This window comes from Pseudophryne corroboree, chromosome 7, assembly GCF_028390025.1.
Source record: "Pseudophryne corroboree isolate aPseCor3 chromosome 7, aPseCor3.hap2, whole genome shotgun sequence".
Lineage (NCBI taxonomy): Eukaryota > Metazoa > Chordata > Amphibia > Anura > Myobatrachidae > Pseudophryne > Pseudophryne corroboree.
This window is the reverse complement of record NC_086450.1, coordinates 284,460,960-284,485,157: the sequence shown is the minus strand read 5'-3', so window position 1 is coordinate 284,485,157 and position 24,198 is coordinate 284,460,960. Positions and strand designations below refer to the sequence as shown.

The 24,198-nt window shown below is 47.5% G+C and overlaps 1 protein-coding gene across 2 annotated transcripts in view; it reads right to left on the bottom strand.

Annotated features, from left to right (window-relative positions):
* Nucleotides 1-24,198, bottom strand: part of ARPC1A (actin related protein 2/3 complex subunit 1A) — a 450,685-nt gene that overhangs the window by 122,992 nt on the left and 303,495 nt on the right. For both annotated transcript variants that reach the window (XM_063934172.1, XM_063934171.1), the window contains exon 3: nucleotides 3,656-3,760. In XM_063934172.1, coding sequence (XP_063790242.1) covers nucleotides 3,656-3,760 — 105 coding nt within the window. The remainder of the gene's footprint in view (nucleotides 1-3,655; nucleotides 3,761-24,198) is intronic.

Sequence of the window (24,198 nt, the reverse complement as noted above, 5' to 3'; positions counted from 1 at the left end):
TCAATCCGCCTCATTTTCCTGCCGTGATCTAATAAATTTTTTTTAAAAACATGAATTTTTTGGTGCTTTTTTTTTATTGCTAATAGCATATCTATTTATATTAGAAGGGATTATCTACTTGGTTTGTCCTTTGGAGCCACAAGTATTATTTAATTGATTTTTTAAAAGAATATTATTATTTTTTTTACTAACTACAATAATATGGAGAGATCAGTGCATGTTTTTCAGTTGGAAGAAGTGTGAAAGTGTTAAAATTCATGAAAAAAAATGCGTGGGGTCCCCCCTCCTAAGCATAACCAGCACCGGGCTCTTTTAGCCGGTCCTGGTGCAAAAAATACGGGGGGGAAATGACAGGGGTCCCCCGTATTTTTAACACCAGCATCGGGCTCCACTAGCCAGAGAGATAATGCCACAGCCGGGGGACACTTTTATATAGGTCCCTGCGGGCGTGGCATTAAATCCCCAACTAGTCACCCCTAGCCGGGGTACCCCGGAGGAGTGGGGACCCCTTAAATCAAGGGGTGCACACCTACATACACACATATTTACTTATGTTGACACGAAGAGTCGGTCCCCTTCTCCACGTAGAATCCACGGGGTACCTGTAAATAAAATTATACAATAATCCAGTGTAGATCGGTCCTCTTCTGTTTGTAATCCACGTACTTGGCACAAAAAAAACAAAAACGAAGAACCCGAACCACGCACTGAAAGGGGTCTCATGTTTACACATGGGACCCCTTTCCCCGACTGGCGGGACCCCCCGTGATTGCTGTCAAAGAGGGTCCCTTCAGCCAATCAGGGAGCGCCACGTCATGGCACTCTCCTGATTGACAGTTCAGGAGCGCACAGCCAGTCAGGCGGCGCACTAGAGATACAATGTAGCGCATACGCGCTCCATTATATCCAATGGTGGGAATTTTGCGGTCAGCGGTAGACCGCAAGGTTATGTGGGGTCACTCTTGTGGTCTACCGCTGACCGCAAAGTTCCCACCATTGTATCTCGAGTGCGCCGCCTGACTGACAGTTCAGGAGCGCACAGCCAATCAGGAAAGTGCCATGACGTGGCGCTCCCTGATTGCCTGAAGGGACCCTCTTTGACAGCAATCACGGGGGGTCCCGCCAGTCGAGGAAAGGGGTCCCATGTGCGTGGTTCGGGTTCGTTTTTTTTCTTTGCCAAGTACGTGGATTACAAACAGAAGAGGACCGATCTACACTGGATTGTTGCGAGTATAATTTTATTTACAGGTACCCCGTGGATTCTACGTGGAGAAGTATGTAAGTATGTGTGTATGTAGGTGTGCATGTATGTAATAAAGTTATACTGTCACGGTGTGTGTGTATTGTTTTTATTTGGGTATTTTTTTGTGGTAGAACTACAGGTACCAGCGGGCCCGTTTCCCCCCCGCATCCTGGTACTTGTGGTTCTCCAAGTACCAGCTTGCGGGGGAGGCTTGCTGGGACTTGTAATTCTGCTACAAAAAACAATACTTTTTTTTGACACTATGGCTATCAGCCCCCCTTGGATTGGGGGGGGGGGGGGGGGGGGGAGACAGCCTCGGGCTTCACCCCTGGCCCTTGCGTGGCTGGAGGGGGGGACCCCTTGATTTAAGGGGTCCACACTCCTCCAGGGTACCCCGGCCAGGGGTGACTAGTTGGGGATTTAATGCCACAGCCGCAGGGACCAATATAAAAGTGTCCCCCGGCTGTGGCATTATCTCTCTGGCTAGTGGAGCCCAGTGCTGGTGTTAAAAATACGGGTAACCCCCGTCATTTCCCCCCCCCCCCCCCCGTATTTTTACAACCAGGACCAGCTCAAATAGCCAGAGGCTGGTTATGCCTAGGAGGGGGGACCCCATGCATTTTTTTTCAGGATTTATTGAACACTTTTGTGCCGTCCATGAAGAGTCGAATCCAGGCCGCCCACAATTCGTCAATTGGTCCGTTTTTCGACAGCGGGACTGTCAAATCCGTTATTTATTGAATATGTCGAATTCGGGTCCCGGCGGGAGGGTTTCGCCTGTCGAATTGTGTCGAATCCAAAAACGGTCGAATTCAGCAATTGCATATACCCCTTAAAGTGCCAATGTATCCTGGTGGACCAGTCTATACCCCATGGTACTAATGTGAACCCCAGCATCCTCTAGGACGTAAGAGAAACTCATGTCGACTTTTTTTATGTCGTCCTAATGGCGGTGTCGACCTATCCACTGTCGACCTAGAGTCCTATACCCTCCTGTTTTATAGGGTTGGGGGGGTGGAGGGAAGTTAGGCATGTAGTGTAGTTAGGGATGGGGTTCTTATGGAGATCCAGGTATGCCTAGGTTGGGGTTATATTATACAGGGTGGGGGTTCTTGGGAAGTTTGCTTTGGGTGTCTTTATTTTATTTTGTGCATTTGTTTGGTTTGTAGGTTAGTGTATATGGGGTGGTGGGGGGGGGGGGAATGTGAGCCTTTTTGTTCCGATATTCTGATGGATGTGAGTTTTTTTATATTTTAATTTCTGGAATGTCACCTATGCCCCATTATAAATCTGGTTCTCTCACGTGTACACCCGAATGGCGCCTTCGGGTGGCAATTAAGTTTTCCATGCTTGATGCAGGGTATTCGTATGTCTCTGTGTAATGTCCTACCACCTACATTAAGACTCTACTCTAGTTTTCAAACCTTCAAGCGTTACCCGGAAACTCACCTATTCAGACAAGCTTATCAAATTCCAGAACCGCTCACATTACCTTCACAGCTTTCCTATCCAATTATATCCCCACAGTACAATCTACAAATATTCCCCACATATATTTGTTTAAATTATTCACTCTCCCTTCCTCTTGACCCTGGTTCATCACTGCTGCGATGTGATATCATGCAGCACACCAAGAACCCTTGCAATCTGGTGGACAACTATGCAATAGATAGCATTATATACAGGTTGAGTATCCCATATCCAAATATTCCGAAATACGGAATATTCCGAAATACGGACTTTTTTGAGTGAGAGTGAGATAGTGAAACCTTTGTTTTTTCATGACTCAATGTACACAAACTTTGTTTAATACACAAAGTTATTAAACATATTGTATTAAATGACCTTCAGGCTGTGTGTATAAGGTGTATATGTAACATAAATGCATTCTGTGCTTAGATTTAGGTCCCATCACCATGATATCTCATTATGGTATGCAATTATTCCAAAATACGGAAAAATCCTATATCCAAAATACCTCTGGTCCCAAGCATTTTGGATAAGGGATACTCAACCTGTACATATAATTATGTATCCATGCCTATTTCCCCACAAATTGTAAACTTGCGAGCAGGGCTCTCCTACCTCTATGACTGTTTGTTTTTACCCAGTTTTCTCTTCTGTGTCCAGTTGTAAAGCGCAACGGAAGTTGCTGCGCTATATAAGAAACTCTTAATAAATAATGTCATTGTTCTTAACATATCCTACTATTTTTTCATTTCTCATGTCCGATGGCTTGGTGGCTGATCTTTATTTTGTCATTTATACACTGTTTATGTCCTCCTGTGTTATTCCTCATGTTTGCCTTACAATTCATATGCCTGTTTAATGTCTTGGTGTAACTCTTTAAATCTAAAATAAAAATTACACAATTTAAAATATGGGAGTGGGGGTTAAGGTGAATATACCCACCTGTAATGTGTCCATTGTGCTCCTTCAGTTCATGAACCTTCACCCACTGGTTACCGTTTTGTTTGTAGATATGCACCTCATGGTTATTGGGGCTTATTGCAATTTCTGGGAAGAAGTATGAACAAGAACACATAAGAACTAAGAAATATACATTTCAACAATTGTTCCAATAGCTGAACAAGTATTATTACTGTTTGTAACAGCACAGACAAGTTAAGAGGTAAAAACAAGTTGCCCCAATAGGAAACGTGCCTTGAAGAACTTTAATGTATCAACATAAAAGGTTTCAAACCTTCACAAAAGGATATATTTAACGGTGAGTAAAATTTTAGCTGGTAAGGTGCAAATATATTAACTAATTAAACATAGAATTTGAGGGCAAATAAAAACCACTTGGCCCATCTAGTCTGCCCATTAGCTTCCGTTATTCTCCAGTCCTCCACTCCAGGTGTCAGGCAGAGCCAGACTTAAGGCATATATCATTCAGAGAATAGGTAGAGCCTGCTCCCAACAACCTTCCGTGCCAAGAGACTAAAAATAGGATTTTAATTACCTACCGGTAAATCCTTTTTTCTCGTAGTCCGGAGAGGATGCTGGGGTCCACATTAGTACCATGGGGGTATAGACGGGTCCACTAGAAGCCATTGGCACTTTAAGAGTTTAAGAGTGTTTAAGAGGGCTGGCTCCTCCCTCTATGCTCTTCCTACCAGACTAAGTCTAGAAACTGTGCCCGAGGAGACGGACATACTTCGAGAGAAGGAAATACACAGATAGTGGCGAGATTCATACCAGCTAACACAAACAAGGCAAACCAGGCTAACTAGCCTGAAAACTCAGCAACAGCTGAAACATTACTGAACCCAGTAAAGAAACGCAGTACTTAACCTAGAACAAAGCAGTACTGAACCAAAGAACGACTGCAGGATAATAAAGCGCTGGGCGGGCGCCCAGCATCCTCTACGGACTACGAGAAAAGGATTTACCTAAAATACTATTTTCTCTTACGTCCTAGAGGATGCTGGGGTCCACATTAGTACCATGGGGATGTACCAAAGCTCCCAGTACGGGAGGGAGAGTGTGGAGGCTCCTGCAGAACTGATTGACCAAACTTTAGGTCCTCAGAGGCCAAAGTATCGAACTTTTAGAACCTAGCAAAACGTGTTCGACCTAGACCAAGTAGCCGCTCGGCAAAGCTGCAAAGCCAAGACAACCCGGGCAGCTGCCCAGGAAGACCCCACTTTACGAGTAGAGTGGGCCTTAACAGATATTGGACACGGCAATTCTGCCGTAGAATATGCAAGCTGGATAGTGATCCTGATCCAGCGAGAAATTGTCTGCTTAGAAGCAGGACACCCAATTTTTTTGGTATCATAAAGGACATAGAAGTCCTCCTCACATAGATCTTCAAAGCCCTCACAACATCCAAGGACTTCGATGCAATTGAGGAGTCAGTAGCCACTGGCACCACAATAGGTTGCTTGATATGAAAAACCATCCTGACGAAGCCTGGACAGGCGAAACGCGTAGATTGTAGAGAACACGGACCGCCGCTGAGCCCGCTAGTCCTCACCGAACGCCGGACACCGTAAACGGGGAGCCCAGGACCAAGGAGGAGGACGACGCGGTAAGCAAACGTCCAAGTCTGCCGGCAGACAAAAATCAATACATTTTTCGGAGCAGCAACTTTGAACTTTTATGTAACTAATGCGGGACACAGCATCTAAACCCGCACAGCAATAGACTGCAATATTGCAGGTTACCTAACCGAACTGACATAAAGTGACATTTTTAAAGAGGAAATCAAAGAAAACACAGGGGAGTAGAGTAAACCGCTACAAAGTGTATCAACTCCCCCTGGAATATAAATAGTTACCACAGATATGTTTGTCTTTATGTTTGTATATGTATGTCCATGTGTATCGTCCATATGAGTGTTTAAATTATTGCAAGCAAATGCATTCTTGTGATCACAAGTAGAAAAACAATTTATAACATCAATTTTATTGGTCCAAATACTTGTACCATTTTCATTTTATTTTATTTTATTATTTTTTTATTTTATTTGTCACAGTGCTTATAATTTATGTCAACAATAAACAGAATTTATTTATATAAAAAATCTGTCTATATAAAAAATCTTTTTTATTAGATATATATAAAGTGAAGCGCTGGAAATCTTTTTCTCTTTCTTATATTGCATATACCGTTTTGGGGAAGGAGTACCCCTAACAATCCCATATTTCCAATAGCAGCTACTTTGTATCTAATACTTTTAAAGAGCTGAGCGCAGCTTGCCACCACCTATACCTTACTGATATGAAAAACCAACACAACCTTTGGAAGAAACTGCTGATGCGTCCTGAGCTCAGCTCTATCTTCATGGAAGATTAAGTAGGGACTTTTACAGGACAAAGCCCCCAATTCCGACACACGTCGAGCAGAAGCTAAGGCCAACAAAGTGACAGCCTTCCACGTGAGAAACTTGACCTCAACCTCCTGTAAGGGCTCAAAGCAATCCGATTGCAGGAACTGCAACACCACGTTAAGATCTCAGGGTGCCGTCGGCGCTACAAAGGGAGGCTGGATGTGCAGAACCCCTTTCAAAAAGGTCTGAACCTCAAGGACGGCAGCCAATTGTTTCTGAAAGAAAATAGCTAAAGCCGAAATCTGGACCTTTATGGATCCCAAACGCAGGCCCATATCCACACCTGCTTGCAGGAAGAGGAGAAAACGACCAAGTTGAAACTCCACTGCAGGAAACTTCTTGGATTCACACCAAGACACATACGGTTTCCAAATGCGATGGTAGTGTTTAGACGTAACTCCTTTCCTAGCCTGTATAAGGGTAGGAATAAACTTGTTCGGAATGCCCTTCTGAGCTAATAACTGGCGTTCAACCTCCATGCATTAAACGTAGCCGTGGTAAGTCTTGATAAACGAATGGCCCCTGTTGTAGAAGATCCTCCCGAAGAGGAAGAGGCCTTGGATCTTCCAGTAAGAGATCCAGCAGATCCGCGTACCAAGCCCTCCTTGGCCAGTCCGTAGCAATGAGGATCGCCTGAACTTTTGTTCTATTTACAAGCTTTAGAATTCTTGGAATGAGTGGAAGTGGAGGGAACACATACACAGACTTGAACACCCACGGCGTTACCAAGGCATTCACCGCCACTGCTTGTGGGTCTCTCGACCTGGAACAGTATCTCCAAAGATTCTTGTTGAGATGCGAGGCTATCCTGTCTATTTGAGGTATGCCCCAACGTCTAATCACCTCAGTGAACACCTCCGGATGCAGGCCCCATTCTCCTGGGTGGAGATAGTGCCTGCTGAGGAAGTCCGCTTCCCAGTTGTCCACTCCCGGGATGAAGATTGCCGACAGCGCCACTTCGTGTCTTTCTGCAGAGAGGAGGATTTTTGTTACCTCCGACATTGCTGCTCTGCTCTTCGTTCCGCCCTGTCGGTTTATGTAGGCCACAGTCATTACATTGTCCGACTGCACTTGAATGGCCAGATCTTGCAAAAGTGGTGCTGCTTGTAGAAGACCGTTGTAGACGGCTCTTAGCTCCAGGATGTTTATTGGAAGAAGGGATTCCGGACTTGACCACCTTCCTGGAAGGTTTCCCCTTGGGTGACTGCGCCCCAACCTCTGAAACATGCATCCGTGGTGAGAAGGATCAAGTTCTGAACCCCGAACCTGCGGCCCTCCAGAAGACGAGGCAGTTGCAGCCACCAGAGGAGTGAAATCCTTGCTTTCGGCAACAGATGTATCCTCTGGTGCATGTGTAGGCGAGATCCCGACCAGTAGGAATGACTGAGCATGAAATCTTCCGTACTGTAGAGCCTCGTAAGAGTCAACCATCTTCCACAGAGGCGAATGCACTGATGAACCGATACCCGGGCTGGTTTCAGAACATCCCGGACCATTGTTTGAATCACAAACGCTTTCTCCTCCTCTGCACCTGTGTCGAGGATCATTCCCAGGAACGACAATCTCTTTGTCGGCTCCAAATGTGACTTCGGAAGGTTCAGGATCTAAATCGTGCTCCATGAGTAGATGAGTCGTGAGAGCTATGGACTGAAACAACTTCTCCCTGGACGATGTCTTTATCAGCAGGTCGTCCAGATATGGAATTATGTTCACCCCGTCTACGGAGGAGAACCATCATCTCTGCCATCACCTTGGTGAACACCCTCGGTGCCGTAGAGAGGCTGAAGGGCAGCACCTGGAACGGATAGTGACAGTCCAACAGTGCAAATCTGAGATAAGCCTGGTGTGGTGGTCAAATCAGAATGTGGAGGTACGCATCCTTGATATCCAGGGATACCAGAAACTCTCCCTCCTCCAGACATGAGATCACCGCTCTTAGAGAGTCCATTTTGAATTTGAACTCCCTCAGGTAAGGGTTTAACGATTTCAAGTTCAAAATCGGTCTGACCGAACCATCCGGTTTCGGTACCATGAAAAGGCTTGAATAATACCCCTTGGTTTGCATATGAGGTGGAACAGGTACAATGACCTGTGACTTTTCCAATTTTTGGATGGCATCCTGTAGGATAGCCCTGTCTGCCAGCAAAATCGGTAAGCCTGATTTGAAGAATCTGTGCAGCGGAAGTTCTTGAAACTCCGGTCTGTACCCCTGGGACACAATATCCTGTACCCAGGGATCCAGGCCGGACGACACCCAGACGTGGGTGAAACGTCTGAGCCTCGCACCCACCAGCCCATCTTCCAGGCTTCACGGACCACAGTCATACTGAGGATTTTGAGAAACCAGAAGCCGGTTTCTGGTCCTGGGAGCCTGCGGGTGCAGGCTTTTTGGATTTTGCACGACCACTTCTAAAGGTGGTAGGAGGCTTGGACCTTTGTCTTAGCGGTCCGAAAGGACTGCTATGCAGATGAAGAAAAGGGTTTCTTCGTAGAAGGCGTAGCTGAGGGAAAAAAAAGGTGACTTACCCGCAGTTGCCGTGGAAATCCACAAATAGAGCCTGTCCTATGTAGGGTGGGTTCTCCACACTTCTCCTGGATTCTGCGTCTGCCGTCCATTGGCGTAGCCAGAGACACCTGCGAGCTGAGACAGACATGGAAGATACCCTTTCAGTCTGCGTACCCAGGTCCTTCATGGATTCCACCATGAACCCCGCAGAATCCTGTATGTTACGTAAAAATAATTAAATGTCACTTTTATCCATTGAATCCAAATCCTCTAGTAACTTGCCTGACCACTTTACTATAGCTTTAGAAATCCATGCACAGGCAATAGTGTGTCTCAACGCCACCCCTGAAGCAGTGTATATGAATTTGAGCGTAGTTTCAATCTTACGATCAGCCGGTTTTTTAACGAGGTACACCCAGGGACAGGTAAAACTACCTTCTTAACAGTCTTGAAACAGATGCGTCAACTATAGGTGGATTTTCCCATTTTTTTTCTATCCTCCTCAGGGAAAGGAAATGCAACCAAAACCCTTTTGGGGATCTGGATTTTTTTCTCCTGGTTCTCCCAGGATTTTTCAAATAAAGCATTTAATTCTTTAGATGCAGGGAAGGTTAGCGAGGCATCCTTCTTATCTGTGAAGTAAGCCAGCCTCCTCAACTTGCTCAGGTGTTGTGTCAGAAATGTTTAACACATCTGTAATAGCCTCAATCATGAGCTGCACACCCTTAGCCAGGGATGCCGCCCCCTCAGCACATCCCCATAAACGTCAGCAGTGTCAGAGTCGGTATCCATGTCATCTTGCATAATCTGGGCAAGTGCACGTTTTTGTGGGTATATGCTAGGGGATTTTGAAGGAATAGGGACAGAACCCGACCAAACTGCCATAGACTTCTTTTAATACCAGAGTTTCAGTCTCAGTATGAGCTACCCTAGTAGAGATCCGAGAGATCATTCCCTTAACCGGTCAACCACTCAGGCTCAGTAATAGGGATCTGAGACAAACCATTATATTCCTGTGTACATGGAATGGATTCCTCATGAGAGGAAATGTCCTCTGCAGCATAACACACAGAGTCCCTAGACATGGCTATGTGAGAAACAAACACCCACATAAAGGAAAATGTCAGACACAGTTTCCCCCCAAGAATGCCACAGAGAAACACAGAGTTTGGAGCCAACCCACACACAGCGCTTCCCTAGGTAGATATAATACAACTACCTGTCGCTGACTGTGTACCTTAATAGACTACACAGTATTTACACAGCCTCCCCCCTCTTCTACAACCCCATGGTACCGCACAGGATAGCTGGAGTTGCGTGGATTGACAGCTCTCCCTGTCGGCGTCTCTGTACTGGATCTGCAGGCAGGAAAATGGAGCTGAACGCTGCTCGGTCCGCTCTAAGGAGAAGCTCCGCCCCCCTGAACATGGCGCTGCTTCCTGCTCTTCAGTTATTTATACTGGCCTGAGGAATGGTGCTGGCAGCGTTACCGAGGTCCCCGACAGCCTTGGTGACCAGTGTAGGGTATAGGCGCTGGCTCAGGGTGCCCCTCAAAGCGCTGCACTGTGTACCGCTGAGCCTCCGGAGCGCAGTTAGTACTGCGCTCCTACCCTGTTGCCGCCATCTTCACATCGGCTCCACGCTTGCTGTGGGGGCCGGTGACTCACTCGCCACCAGAATCTTCTGACTCTGTTAGGGGGTGGCAGCATGCTGCGGGGGTTAGCGGTCGCCTGGGGCGGCTAACGATGATCACCCTCAGGAGCTCAGTGTCCTGTCAGCGGAGATAGTGGCTCGAACCACTCAGGGCGGACAACTCTCCCCCCCAAGTCCCACGAAGCAGGGTGGCTGTTGCCAGGAGCCTCCCTGAGCCTAACTAACATTATTTTTATTCAACAAAATAGTTAACGATACAGACATTTCAGTGTACGCTGGGAAATACAATTGGCATTATACAATATACTGGGTCATATACCTCCCCCATCAGTATAGATACATAATAGATATTCCAGGAAGATACAGTTCCAAATACTTTCAACCCACAGTATACAAATTTTCTGAAGTCCGTAAACAGATCATGATCCGCATACTTAACATTTTCAATTTTCTCCCCGAAATATTTTAATAAACACCCCAACTAGTGGGCCAAATATAGCCCACAACCCCCCTGAGAAAAGAAAAAAAAACCTAAATAAACAACACAAAACCATCAAGCCTAGAGAAACATAATTGTATGAGGTGAGGTACAATAACAATATAAATAGAATAAGGGAGAGGAGTCCGGCTCGGTACCACGAGGCCCAGAGAACACACTACCGGTAGGGCCAATACACCCTAAATCTGAAGGGCAAGGGAGGAGTATGGTGAGTTGATACAAGGGGACCATATTTTCTCGAATTTGGCAAGGGCATTAATATATATATATATATATATATATATATATATATATATATATATATATATATATATATATATATAAGGTCCCACACTCTCACTCAACACAGATGGCAGCTGGGGTGCCAAATCAAAGTCCAATCCAATTAGGGTCAGACTCATTGGTACAATACAGTGTATCTCCACACTTCCGTGAAGAAAGATAGCACTCTCCAGACTTAAGGTATTCAGAAAAAAAAAAGTCATTTAATTGCATACTTGGTTCCATATCACAAGTACAGTAAATGCACATAAACCAAAAAGAGGGGCTCACCAACGTTTCGGTCCTAGTGTTAGGACCTTTCTCAAGGTGTCTGCCAATCAGTCAATCAATCCAATAGAGGTGTCAACACTAACAACTTCAGGAAGGAACCAGGATCTGCTTACCTGCCTCCCAGGTCCCCAATTTATACCCATGTGCTGATGGACGCCGGGATCATGCGCTGTGGGTGCCGGTGCGTCACTTCCGGTAAAACCGGAAGTGCAATGCCGCCGGTGTCACGATATAGTACGATAATGTGGCTACATATTCTCGATTGTAGGCAGCGGTATGGTCAGCATAAAGCACATAAGTGCAATGGGGTGTTAAGAGTGTTAGATAGGCCCGCCGTGCGGTGTAGCAGACGCGGCCATGGTCATGTATTAATACATGACATCAGCAGTCAGTTTTGTGTCCACGCAGGTGTGACACGCATCACGTTAAACTATTGGAACGCATAACTTCCGGCACAAACCGGAAGTGACGTACCGGGCTAGCGCGTTACCATGACGACCATTTTGGTTTATGTGCATTTACTGTACTTGTGATATGGAACCAAGTATGCAATTAAATGACTTTTTTTTCTGAATACCTTATGTCTGGAGAGTGCTATCTTTCTTCACGGAAGTGTGGAGATACACTGTATTATATATATATATATATATATATATATATATATATATATATATATATATATATATATATATATATATATATATATATATATATATATATATATATATATATATATATATATATAGCGGCCCTTCAATAGGGTGTCATTCACCAGAGCTTTAAATGTGGATACCGTAGGAGAATGCGGAGCCATCCATGTCCGTGTAATACACACCTTGGCAAGGGCACACATACTACGGGCATACATGCCCTCCCGCCCAGACCTAGAGTCCGGTCCGCCCACCCCCAAAATACAAAATCTCGGAGTCAGCATTTCTCTCATTTTCCCCGTATGTTCCAGAATCGACCCGACCCCCGCCCAAAACGCCTGTAAGGATGGACATTCCCACACAAGGTGCCAGAAGGATCCTCCAGCAGCCCCGCATTTGGGACAACTGGCAACACCCCCAGCCCCAAATCTGGTCAGTCTATTCGGCGTCATATATGTTCTATGCAGAATAAAGAGTCGTATCTGTTGGAACTGTAGTGATTTGGTGACCTGGCTCGAGTTCCCCAGCGCAACCTCCCAACCCTCCACATCTACGGGGCCCAAGTCGTGCTCCCAGCGCTCCCGAAGATTCGAGAGCGGGTCTGCATGAATTATTGTAAGAAGGTACGAGTAAGTGTAGGAGATCCCCCAGCCCCAAATCTGGTCAGTCTATTCGGCGTCATATATGTTCTATGCAGAATAATAAGAATTTACTTACCGATAATTCTATTTCTCATAGTCCGTAGTGGATGCTGGGGACTCCGTAAGGACCATGGGGAATAGCGGCTCCGCAGGAGACTGGGCACATCTAAAGAAAGCTTTAGGACTATCTGGTGTGCACTGGCTCCTCTCCCTATGACCCTCCTCCAAGCCTCAGTTAGGATACTGTGCCCGGACGAGCGTACACAATAAGGAAGGATTTTGAATCCCGGGTAAGACTCATACCAGCCACACCAATCACACCGTATAACCTGTGATCTGAACCCAGTTAACAGCATGATAACAGAGGAGCCTCTGAAAGATGGCTCACAACAATAATAACCCGATTTTTGTAACAATAACTATGTACAAGTATTGCAGACAATCCGCACTTGGGATGGGCGCCCAGCATCCACTACGGACTATGAGAAATAGAATTATCGGTAAGTAAATTCTTATTTTCTCCAACGTCCTAAGTGGATGCTGGGGACTCCGTAAGGACCATGGGGATTATACCAAAGCTCCCAAACGGGCGGGAGAGTGCGGATGACTCTGCAGCACCAAATGAGAGAACTCCAGGTCCTCCTCAGCCAGGATATAAATTTTGTAGAATTTTACAAACGTATTTGCTCCTGACCAAGTAGCTGCTCGGCAAAGTTGTAAAGCCGAGACCCCTCGGGCAGCCGTCCAAGATGAGCCCACCTTCCTTGTGGAGTGGGCATTTACAGATTTTTGGCTGTGGCAGGCCTGCCACAGAATGTGCAAGCTGAATTGTACTACAAATCCAACGAGCAATAGTCTGCTTAGAAGCAGGAGCACCCAGCTTGTTGGGTGCATACAGGATAAACAGCGAGTCAGATTTCCTGACTCCAGCCGTCCTGGAAACATATATTTTCAGGGCACTGACAACGTCTAGCAACTTGGAGGCCTCCAAGTCCCTAGTAGCCGCAGGCACCACCAATAGGTTGGTTCAGGTGAAACGCTGAAACCACCTTGGGGAGAAACGGAGGACGAGTCCTCAATTCCGCCCTGTCCGAATGGAAAATCAGATAAGGCTTTTTTCAGGATAAAGCCGCCAATTCTGACACGCGCCTGGCCCAGGCCAGGGCCAACAGCATGACCACTTTTCATGTGAGATATTTTAACTCCACAGATTTAAGTGGGTCAAACCAATGTGACTTTTGGAACCCAAAACTACATTGAGATCCCAAAGTGCCACTGGAGGCACAAAAGGAGGCTGTATATGCAGTACCCCTTTTTACAAACGTCCGAACTTCAGGGACTGAAGCCAGTTCTTTTTTGGAAGAAAATTGAAAGGGCCGAAATTTGAACCTTAATGGACCCCAATTTCAGGCCCATAGACACTCCTGTTTGCAGGAAATGTAGGAATCGACCCAGTTGAATTTCCTCCGTCGGGCCTTACTGGCCTCGCACCACGCAACATATTTTCGCCAATTGCGGTGATAATGTTTTTGCGGTTACATCCTTCCTGGCTTTGATCAGGATAGGGATGACTTCATCCGGAATGCCTTTTTTCCTTCAGGATCCGGCGTTCAACCGCCATGCCGTCAAACGCAGCCGCGGTAAGTCTTGGAACAGACAGGGTCCTTGCTGGAGCAGGTCCCTTCTTAGAGGTAGAGGCCACGGATCTTCCGTGAGCATCTCTTGAAGTTCCGGTTACCAAGTCCTTCTTGGCCAATCTGGAACCACGAATATAGAGCTTACTCCTCTCCATCTTATCAATCTCAGTACCTTGGGTATGAGAGGCAGAGGAGGGAACACATACCCTGACTGGTACACACACGGTGTTACCAGAGCGTCTACAGCTTATTGCCTGAGGGTCCCTGGACCTGGCGCAATACCTGTCGAGTTTTTAATCATGTGGAAGACTTCTGGGTGAAGTCCCCACTCTCCCGGGTGGAGGTCGTGCTGAGGAAGTCTGCTTCCCAGTTGTCCACTCCCGGAATGAATACTGCTGACAGTGCTATCACATGATTTTCCGCCCAGCGAAGAATCCTTGCAGCTTCTGCCATTGCCCTCCTGCTTCTTGTGCCACCCTGTCTGTTTACGTGGGTGACTGCCGTGATGTTGTCCGACTGGATCAACACCGGCTGACCTTGAAGCAGAGGTCTTGCTAAGCTTAGAGCATTGTAAATGTCCCTTAGCTTCAGGATATTTATGTGAAGTGATGTCTCCAGGCTTGACCATAAGCCCTGGATATTCCTTCCCTGTGTGACTGCTCCCCAGCCTCGCAGGCTGGCATCCGTGGTCACCAGGACCCAGTCCTGAATGCCTAATCTGCGGCCCTCTAGAAGATGAGCACTCTGCAACCACCACAGGAGGGACACCCTTGTCCTTGGTGACAGGGTTATCCGCTGATGCATCTGAAGATGCGACCCGGACCATTTGTCCAGCAGGTCCCACTGGTGCGTGGAATCTGTCGAATGGGATTGCTTCGTAGGAAGCCACCATTTTACCCAGAACCCTTGTGCATTGATGCACTGAGACTTGGCTCGGTTTTAGGAGGTTCCTGACTAGCTCGGATAACTCCCTGGCTTTCTCCTCCGGGAGAAACACCTTTTTCTGGACTGTGTCCAGGATCATCCCTAGGAACAGAAGACACGTCGTCGGAACCAGGTGCGATTTTGGAATATTGAGAATCCAATCGTGCTGCCGCAACACTACCTGAGATAGTGCTACACCGACCTCCAACTGTTCCCTGGATCTTACCCTTATCAGGGAATTGTCCAAGTAAGGGATAACTAAAATTCACTTCCTTCGAAGGAATATCATCATTTTGGCCATTACCTTGGTAAAGACCCGGGGTGCCGTGGACCATCCATACGGCAGCGTCTGAACTGATAGTGACAGTTCTGTACCATAAACCTGAGGTACCCTTGGTGAGAAGGGTAAATTTTGACATGAAGGTAAGCATCCTTGATGTCCCGAGACATCATGTAGTCCCCTTCTTCCAGGTTCGCAATCACTGCTCTGAGTGACTCAATCTTGAATTTGAACCTCTGTATGTAAGTGTTCAAAGATTTTAGATTTAGAATCGGTCTCACCGAGCCGTCCGGCTTCGGTACCACAACAGTGTGGAATAATACCCCGTTCCCTGTTGCAGGAGGGGTATCTTGATTATCACCTGCTGGGAATACAGCTTGTGAATGGCTTCCAAAACTGTCTCCCTGTCAGAAGGAGACATCGGTAAAGCCGACTTTAGGAAACGGCGAGGGGGAGACGTCTCGAATTCTAATTTGTACCCCTGAGATATCACCTGAAGGATCCAGGGGTCTACTTGCGAGTGAGCCCACTGCGCGCTGAAATTCATTGAGACGGGCCCCCCACCGTGCCTGATTCTGCTTGTAAAGCCCCAGCGTATACTGAGGGCTTGGCAGAGGCGGGAGAGGGTTTCTGTTCCTGGGAACTGGCTGATTTCTGCAGCCTTTTTCCTCTCCCTCTGTCACGGGGCAGAATGAGGAACCTTGTCCACGAAAAGACTGCGCCTGATAATACGGCGTCTTCTTATGTTGAGAGGCGACCTGGGGTACAAACGTGGAATTCCCAGCTGTTGCCGTGGCCACCAGGTCTGAAAGACCGACCCCAATAACTCCTCCCCTTAATAAAGCAATACTTCCAAATGCCGTTTGGAATACGCATCACCTGACCACTGACGTGTCCATAACCCTCTACTGGTAGAAATGGACAACGCGCTTAGACTTGATGCCAGTCGGCAAATATTCCGCTGTGCATCACGCATATATAGAAATGCATCTTTTAAATGCTCTATAGGCAAAAATATACTGTCCCTATCTAGGGTATCAATATTTTCAGTCAGGGAATCCGACCACGCCAACCCAGCACTGCACATCCAGGCTGAGGCGATTGCTGGTCGCAGTATAACACCAGTATGTGTGTAAATACCTTTTAGGATACCCTCCTGCTTTCTATCAGCAGGATCCTTAAGGGCGGCCATCTCAGGCGAAGGTAGAGCCCTTACAAGCGTGTGAGCGCTTTATCCACCCTAGGGGGTGTTTCCCAACGCACCCTAACCTCTGGCGGGAAAGGATATAATGCCAACAACATTTTAGAAATTATCAGTTGTTATCGGGGGAAACCCACGCATCATCACACACCTCATTTAATTTCTCAGATTCAGGAAAACTACAGGTAGTTTTTCCTCACCTGAACAGAATACCCCTTTTTTTGGTGGTACTCGTATTATCAGAAATGTGTAAAACATTTTTCATTGCCTCAATCATGTAACGTGTGGCCCTACTGGAAGTCACATTCGTCTCTTCACCGTCGACACTGGAGTCAGTATCCGTGTCGGCGTCTATATCTGCCATCTGAGGTAACGGGCGCTTTAGAGCCCCTGACGGCCTATGAGACGTCTGGACAGGCACAAGCTGAGTAGCCGGCTGTCTCATGTCAACCACTGTCTTTTATACAGAGCTGACACTGTCACGTAATTTCCAACAGTTCATCCACTCAGGTGTCGACCCCCTAGGGGGTGACATCACTATTACAGGCAATCTGCTCCGTCTCCACATCATTTTTCTCCTCATACATGTCGACACAAAAGTACCGACATACAGCACACACACAGGGAATGCTCTGATAGAGGACAGGACCCCACTAGCCCTTTGGGGAGACAGAGGGAGAGTTTGCCAGCACACACCAGAGCGCTATATATATATACAGGGATAACCTTATATAAGTGTTTTTCCCCTTATAGCTGCTGTATAGTTAATACTGCGCCTAATTAGTGCCCCCCTCTCTTTTTTTAACCCTTTCTGTAGTGTAGTGACTGCAGGGGAGAGACAGGGAGCTTCCCTCCAACGGAGCTGTGAGGGAAAATGGCGCCAGTGTGCTGAGGAGATAGGCTCCGCCCCTTTTTCGCTGACTTTTCTCCTGCTTTTTTATGGATTCTGGCAGGGGTTAAATGCATCCATATAGCCCAGGAGCTATATGTGATGCATTTTTTTGCCATCCAAGGTGTTTTTATTGCGTCTCAGGGCGCCCCCCCCAGCGCCCTGCACCCTCAGTGACCGAAGTGTGCTGAGAGCAATGGCGCACAGCTGCAGTGCTGTGCGCTACCTTGTTGAAGACAGGACGTCTTCTGCCGCCGATTTTCCGGACCTCTTCTGCCTTCTGGCTCTGTAAGGGGGCCGGCGGCGCGGCTCTGGGACCCATCCAAGCTGGGCCTGTGATCGTCCCTCTGGAGCTAATGTCCAGTAGCCTAAGAAGCCCAATCCACTCTGCACGCAGGTGAGTTCGCTTCTTCTCCCCTTAGTCCCTCGATGCAGTGAGCCTGTTGCCAGCAGGTCTCACTGAAAATAAAAAACCTAATCTAAAACTTTCACTAAGAAGCTCAGGAGAGCCCCTAGTGTGCACCCTTCTCGTTCGGGCACAGAGATCTAACTGAGGCTTGGAGGAGGGTCATAGGGGGAGGAGCCAGTGCACAACAGATAGTCCTAAAGCTTTCTTTTTTCTTTAGATGTGCCCAGTCTCCTGCGGAGCCGCTATTCCCCATGGTCCTTACGGAGCCCCCAGCATCCACTTAGGACGTTAGAGAAAAAGAGTCGTATCTGTTGGAACTGTAGTGATTTGGTGACCTGGCTCGAGTTCCCCAGCGCAACCTCCCAACCCTCCACATCTACGGGGCCCAAGTCGTGCTCCCAGCGCTCCCGAAGATTCGAGAGCGGGTCTGCATGAATTATTGTAAGAAGGTACGAGTAAGTGTAGGAGATCACCTTGACTCGACCCAGTGAGTGCAAAAAGGTTTTTATGGGGAAGGGGAGGAGCACCGGGGGGGAATCCCGGAACTGCGATGGCAAGGCGTGCCTAAGCTGCAGTAATCTATAGAAGTAAGAGTTCGGGAGACCAAACTCCTCCTTTAGTTGCTGAAACGATTTCATTGCGCCAGCGCTATACAGTTGGGATATAGAAATTATGGAATACGGAGCCCATACTGCCCCACCCTCCAGAGACCCCAGTTCATGGAGCGATGTAGAGTGCCAAAGGGGAGTGTCCGGGTCCATACTGTCATACCCTTCATAGCTATCCAGATTTTCATGGCCTAAAAAAACAATAGGAGGCGAAAATCTGGAAGCGCTCCCACCAGAACCTGTGCCGGGGATAGAACCGGATAATAACACCTAAGAAACGCCCAGTATAAACCTGCATCCTCCCCTCCTCTGAGCCAAATACCTATATGTGTCAACTGGGCCGCATAGTAATATAGTTGGAAGTGAGGCAAGGCCAAGCCTCCATCAACTTTTTGTCTGGTGAGGGTATTTCATTTTATTCTAGGCCTTTTATTGGCTCAGATCAAAGACGTTAATATACTATTTAATTTCTTAAAAAAGGCCGGAAAGATGTACAGAGGGGATTGCGAGAGAACATACAATAGTTTGGGCAAAACTACCATATTAATGAAGCTAACCCTACCCGTCATTGTCAGCGGGAGTTTACACCAAGCTCTTGACTCGAGTACAATTAGCTGTACAAGTGGGTCAAGATTCAAGGGTATAAAGTCTGAGGGGTCGTTAGTAACCTGGATTCCAAGGTACTTAAAAACTGGCCTGTCCAGCATAGCGGCAGGGAGAGCCTCGGGACCTGGGGAGGAGAGTCCATAATGGGCATTATAGATGATTTGGACCAGCTTATGCGGAGACCAGAAAAGTCAACAAATTTCTCTATGACCTGCAACACGATAGGCATATCCACAACATAATCGTGGAGGAATAATAACAGGTCATCCACATAAAGGGATATTTTGTCGGTGCAGGGACCCGTATCAACTCCCCCAATGTCCGGGTGCGACCTAACCAAACAAGCCAGAGGCTCGATGGCTATGGTAAACAAGGTAGGAGAAAGGGGGCAACCTTGTCTGGTGCCCCGTGACAAAGAAAAAGAGGAAGAAATGTAGCCGTTGACCAAGATCCTGGCGCGCAGACTTTGATATAGCAGTTTGACCCATCGTATAAAATTAGGGCCGAAGCCTATACAATCCATGACTCCCCACAGGTAGGACCATTCGACGCTGTCGAATGCCTTAGCCGCATCCAATGAAACCACAACTGCATCCAAGGGGAAGTCATGAGGAGCCTGCAAAATAGTGTACAGCCTGCGCAAATTAATGGACATGGATTTCCCCGGCATGAAGCCGGATTGATCCGGATGTATTATAGGATTTAATAACTAGGTTGAGCCGGACCGCAACAATTTTCGCATCGGTAGGGATAAGAGAGATCAGCCTGTAGGACTCCAAGAGTCTAAGATCCTTACCGGGCTTTGGGAGTACTATAATAACGGCCTCGGACATTGAGGGAGGAAGTTGATTAGTGGTAAATATATCAGCATACATCTCATGCAACTTAGAGCCAAAGAACTGTATATACTGTTTGTACAGCTCAGTGGGAATACAGTCGCTTCCCGGGGACTTGCCATTGGGAGACATCTCCACCGCCGCCGTTACCTCCTCCAAAGTCAAGGGTGCGTCCAAAACGTCCCTAGCCTCGGGGGAAAAGTCTGGGAAGGGGTATATCGGTCAGATACATGTCCAAGAGCACGCCAGCTGAGTATCGTAAACCTCTTTAAAGTATGAGAGGAACAGCTGCGCAATGTCAGGGGTGTTATCTACCGTGGAGCCGTCCAGACCAGACATCTGCACTATCGTGGTCCCAGGACGGTCATAATGCACCAAATGGGCTAGTAAGTTACCCGGTCTGTCCGCCTGCATATGGATATTAGTGGCCCTAAACAAAAGGGAGCGTGCATTTTTAGCCGAAAGGTGAGCTAACCAGGCCTCCTGAGCCACCAGCCAACGAGCCTTTAGCGCAGAGGTGCCCTCAGCCAAATAGTGGGTCTCAAGATCCCTGCATTCAACTTCAAGCTGCCTCTCCGTCGCCCTGCACCCCATGTTGCGGGCAGCAATTTTGCCAGTGTACCGCGTAAACACGCTTTGAATGTATCCCATACAACCGGTGCCGGGGCTGAGCACACATTATCCGCATAAAACCCCTCCCACTTGGACGTTAAATCTGGGCATTCGCCCAGCTGGGCCAACCAGGACGGATGCAACCTCCAATACGACTGTCTTCTCCGGCATTCCACATAATCCTAGAAGACCTCCATCTGTCCAAAGAGACATTCGACACATTAATAAAGTCCCCCAGACAAATGACAGGAGTATGAGGGGAAGAAGCAATAAATGAGGCGGCCTTCTGTAGGACATCATACGAGAACGGGGGAGGAATATACACAGACAATAGGAAGAAATTGCGGGAGTTCAATTTACATTCTAGGAACACAAACCTACCATATGGGTCCGTATTTACCGTGATCAGTTCAAACTGTACAGACCTCTATCATAACCGACACCCCTCGGGAAGAGGAGGAGTGAGAGGAATGATATGCACAACCCACCCAAGGCATGCAGAGCGACAGCAGTCTATTGCACTCTAAATGAGTTTCACTCAAGCAAATAATGTCCGGGCCATACTTCCTAATCATTTTAAATACGAGGGATCGCTTTACTTTATTATTAATGCCCAGGACATTCCAGGTCAAGATTTTTAAGGCAGACATGACAACCAGTGTACTGTCCGGGACACCTCACTCATATCTCCTACAAAGTGAAGGAGAAGTTCCATTACCAACGCTATCCGGGCATTTACCTGCCCATACAGCGCTCCACCCCTGAAACCATATCGTCCGCAGGCCCCGAGCCAAACCCCTTTAAATAGCACAAGATCACCTCACAATTTGGCAAATAAATATATAGAAACCAAAAAACGAAAACGAAGAAAAAAAAAAAAATAGTACAGAGAAACAAGCAGCAGCCTTATAACATACCCCCTCCTCGTATACCTCCCCGAACTGTGGCATACACATTTCCCTAACAGAACTCTAACCCGGGAGATCCGAAAGCCTACGGCAGTACTATGCGCGGCATACAAATCCAAAAGACCCAATACAAAAACTTATACGTATACAACACTATACAGCAAAGTCCAGAACCACTAAACACGAGGAAGCTCCCCGGACTTATACTTGCAGACTGCGGGCCCATGTAGGAAGGAAACTGCGTGTCAGTCCGGAGCCAGCTGGCGGACACCTGGAGCATATCTGTCCAGCCAGGCCGCCGCCTCCCTCGGAGAGCTGAAGAACTTGGTTTCCCCATCCGCCACCACATGCAGCCTAGAGGGGAACACCATCGAGTAGGGCAGATTCAGGTCGCGAAGACGCCGTTTGATGGTCATAAACTGAGCCCGGTCTTTTTGGACGTCCGCTGCATAATCCGGAAACACAGACACTCGGACACCGTTCCGAAGCAGGGGGACCTTCGCACGGCCCAGGCGCAAGACAGAGTCCCGATCTTTATAGTGCAAGAACTTGGCAATAAATGTTCGTGGCGGGGCGCCTGGGGGCAAAGGCCTGAAAGGTACCCGGAGAGCCCGCTCCACTGCGAACTGGGATGTAAAGGATTCAGGGCCATACGCCTCTTTCAGCCAGGTCTCCAGGAATTCCTCAGGATGTGCCCCTTCTTCCTTTTCAGGTAGGCCCATGAATCTCACATTGTTTCTGCGTAGTTGACCCTCCATATCCAGGAGTTTAGTTTGCAGCGTCGAGACTTGCTGTGTAACCGCAGGTACAGACCGCTGCAGAGGGCCGCTGAGGTCCTCCAGATTAGAGACCCGCGTCTCGGTTTCGCCCACTCTCTCCCAGACTCGCTGGACGTCCTGGCGCAGCAATGATAGATCGCACTGCACCTTCTCCATTTTAAGGGGGAAGGAGAAAAGAAGACTCTTTTGTGGGCGCACTCTTATTATTCTTGAAATCTCAAATGAAGCAATGAGTATTGTAAAAATATAATTTTATTAACAATATCAGTAAAATAATTAATTAGTAGTTGGATATACAAATAAAGAAAAAAAAGGGAAAGAAAGAAAACAAAAAGAAAAAAAACAACAAAAAGAAACTGGAACGAATGATATAGGCGTAAATGCTTGATGAACGTTCCAGTGCTGTCCGGGTTTCAGACACAGATTTGCCACAGCTACTGCCTGATAATATAATCCTGAACTGAAACAAGTCGATAAGCAGCTCCTCAATGGTGATAATTGATTATCATCATTGAGGAGCTGCTTATCGACTTGTTTCAGTTCAGGATTATATTATCAGGCAGTAGCTGTGGCAAATCTGTGTCTGAAACCCGGACAGCACTGGAACGTTCATCAAGCATTTACGCCTATATCATTCGTTCCAGTTTCTTTTTGTTTTCTTTCTTTCCCTTTTTTTCTTTATTTGTATATCCAACTGCTAATTAATTATTTTACTGATATTGTTAATAAAATTATATTTTTACAATACTCATTGCTTCATTTGAGATTTCAAGAATAATAAGAGTGCGCCCACAAAAGAGTCTTCTTTTCTCCTTCCCCTTTGCATGTTTCATTACTGACTCAGGGTGCACCACCAAATCTAAGACCAACTAGAAAACAGTGGTTTTCTTTGCATATCGTTTTATTTTGGTAATTACATTATCCGCTTTATACTTTATTATTCCCCTGTGCGGTATACCCCCCATACATGATTACCTTCTCCATTTTGTCTGACAGGCGTTGTTCGCTGGTCGCTATGGCCCCCAGGACCTGTTGAATGGAAGGAGCAGATGGCTGCATGGTCGCACCCGAGTCAGCCCCGGCCGGGGGAGTCGGTCTGGTAGGAGGGGAGGGCTTAGGAGATGACTGCGTTGGCTGGGCAGCAGGCTGGCGGGCAAACTTCTCCAATTTATCCGCGGCCGCGCTCTGGCCGCCCCTCACCATAGTATCAAGGCCCAAGATGCGCTCAAAGTCCTAATATTCAGTGTCAGAGAGTACAGCAGTGGATGATAAATGCAATATCGACAGCACTCCAGGGCCCAGGATATCCAGAAGTAATACAGAAAGGGGAAGGGGGACCAGAGGGTCCCTGTAAAATATATAGTATAATACAGACTGGCAGTGATAGATAGGGCAGCATGGTCCTCCTCAGTTTCCTCAGCTCTGCACTCCCCTCAGACACACAGCTTCATACAAGGAGGAAGTACACTGGAAGCAGCACCCAAGATGGCCGCCGGGCCCACAGACTCTCCCCTCCTCAAGCAGCTTCACTGACCTCAGGCACCAAAGGAAAAAGAGTGTCCCGGGTAAGGTATTCAGGGGTGCAGGAGGGGGGGCGCCGCACACATCAGGCGCTGTGGGATGCAGTCGTCGCCGTGGGACCGCGCCCACGACGGCCCAGCGGAGCTCCGGAAATAGAGGCCGGGGATTCACTAGCGGCCTAGGCCCGAGATGCGGAGGCGGCATGCCCGAGCTGGGAACTCCTGCAGGGGTCCTCCGGTGGTGCCCGCCGCTTCCCCAGAGCTGGTAGTCGGGATTAGAGCCAGGAGGCAGTTTGAAATAGAGCCCAGGATGTTTGCAGGATATTTTGTCCAGGGAGCTCCGTAATCCTGCTGCCTACCCGCTTGCCGCCGTGGCCACGCCCCCGCCTAACTAACTCTTAGAAAAAA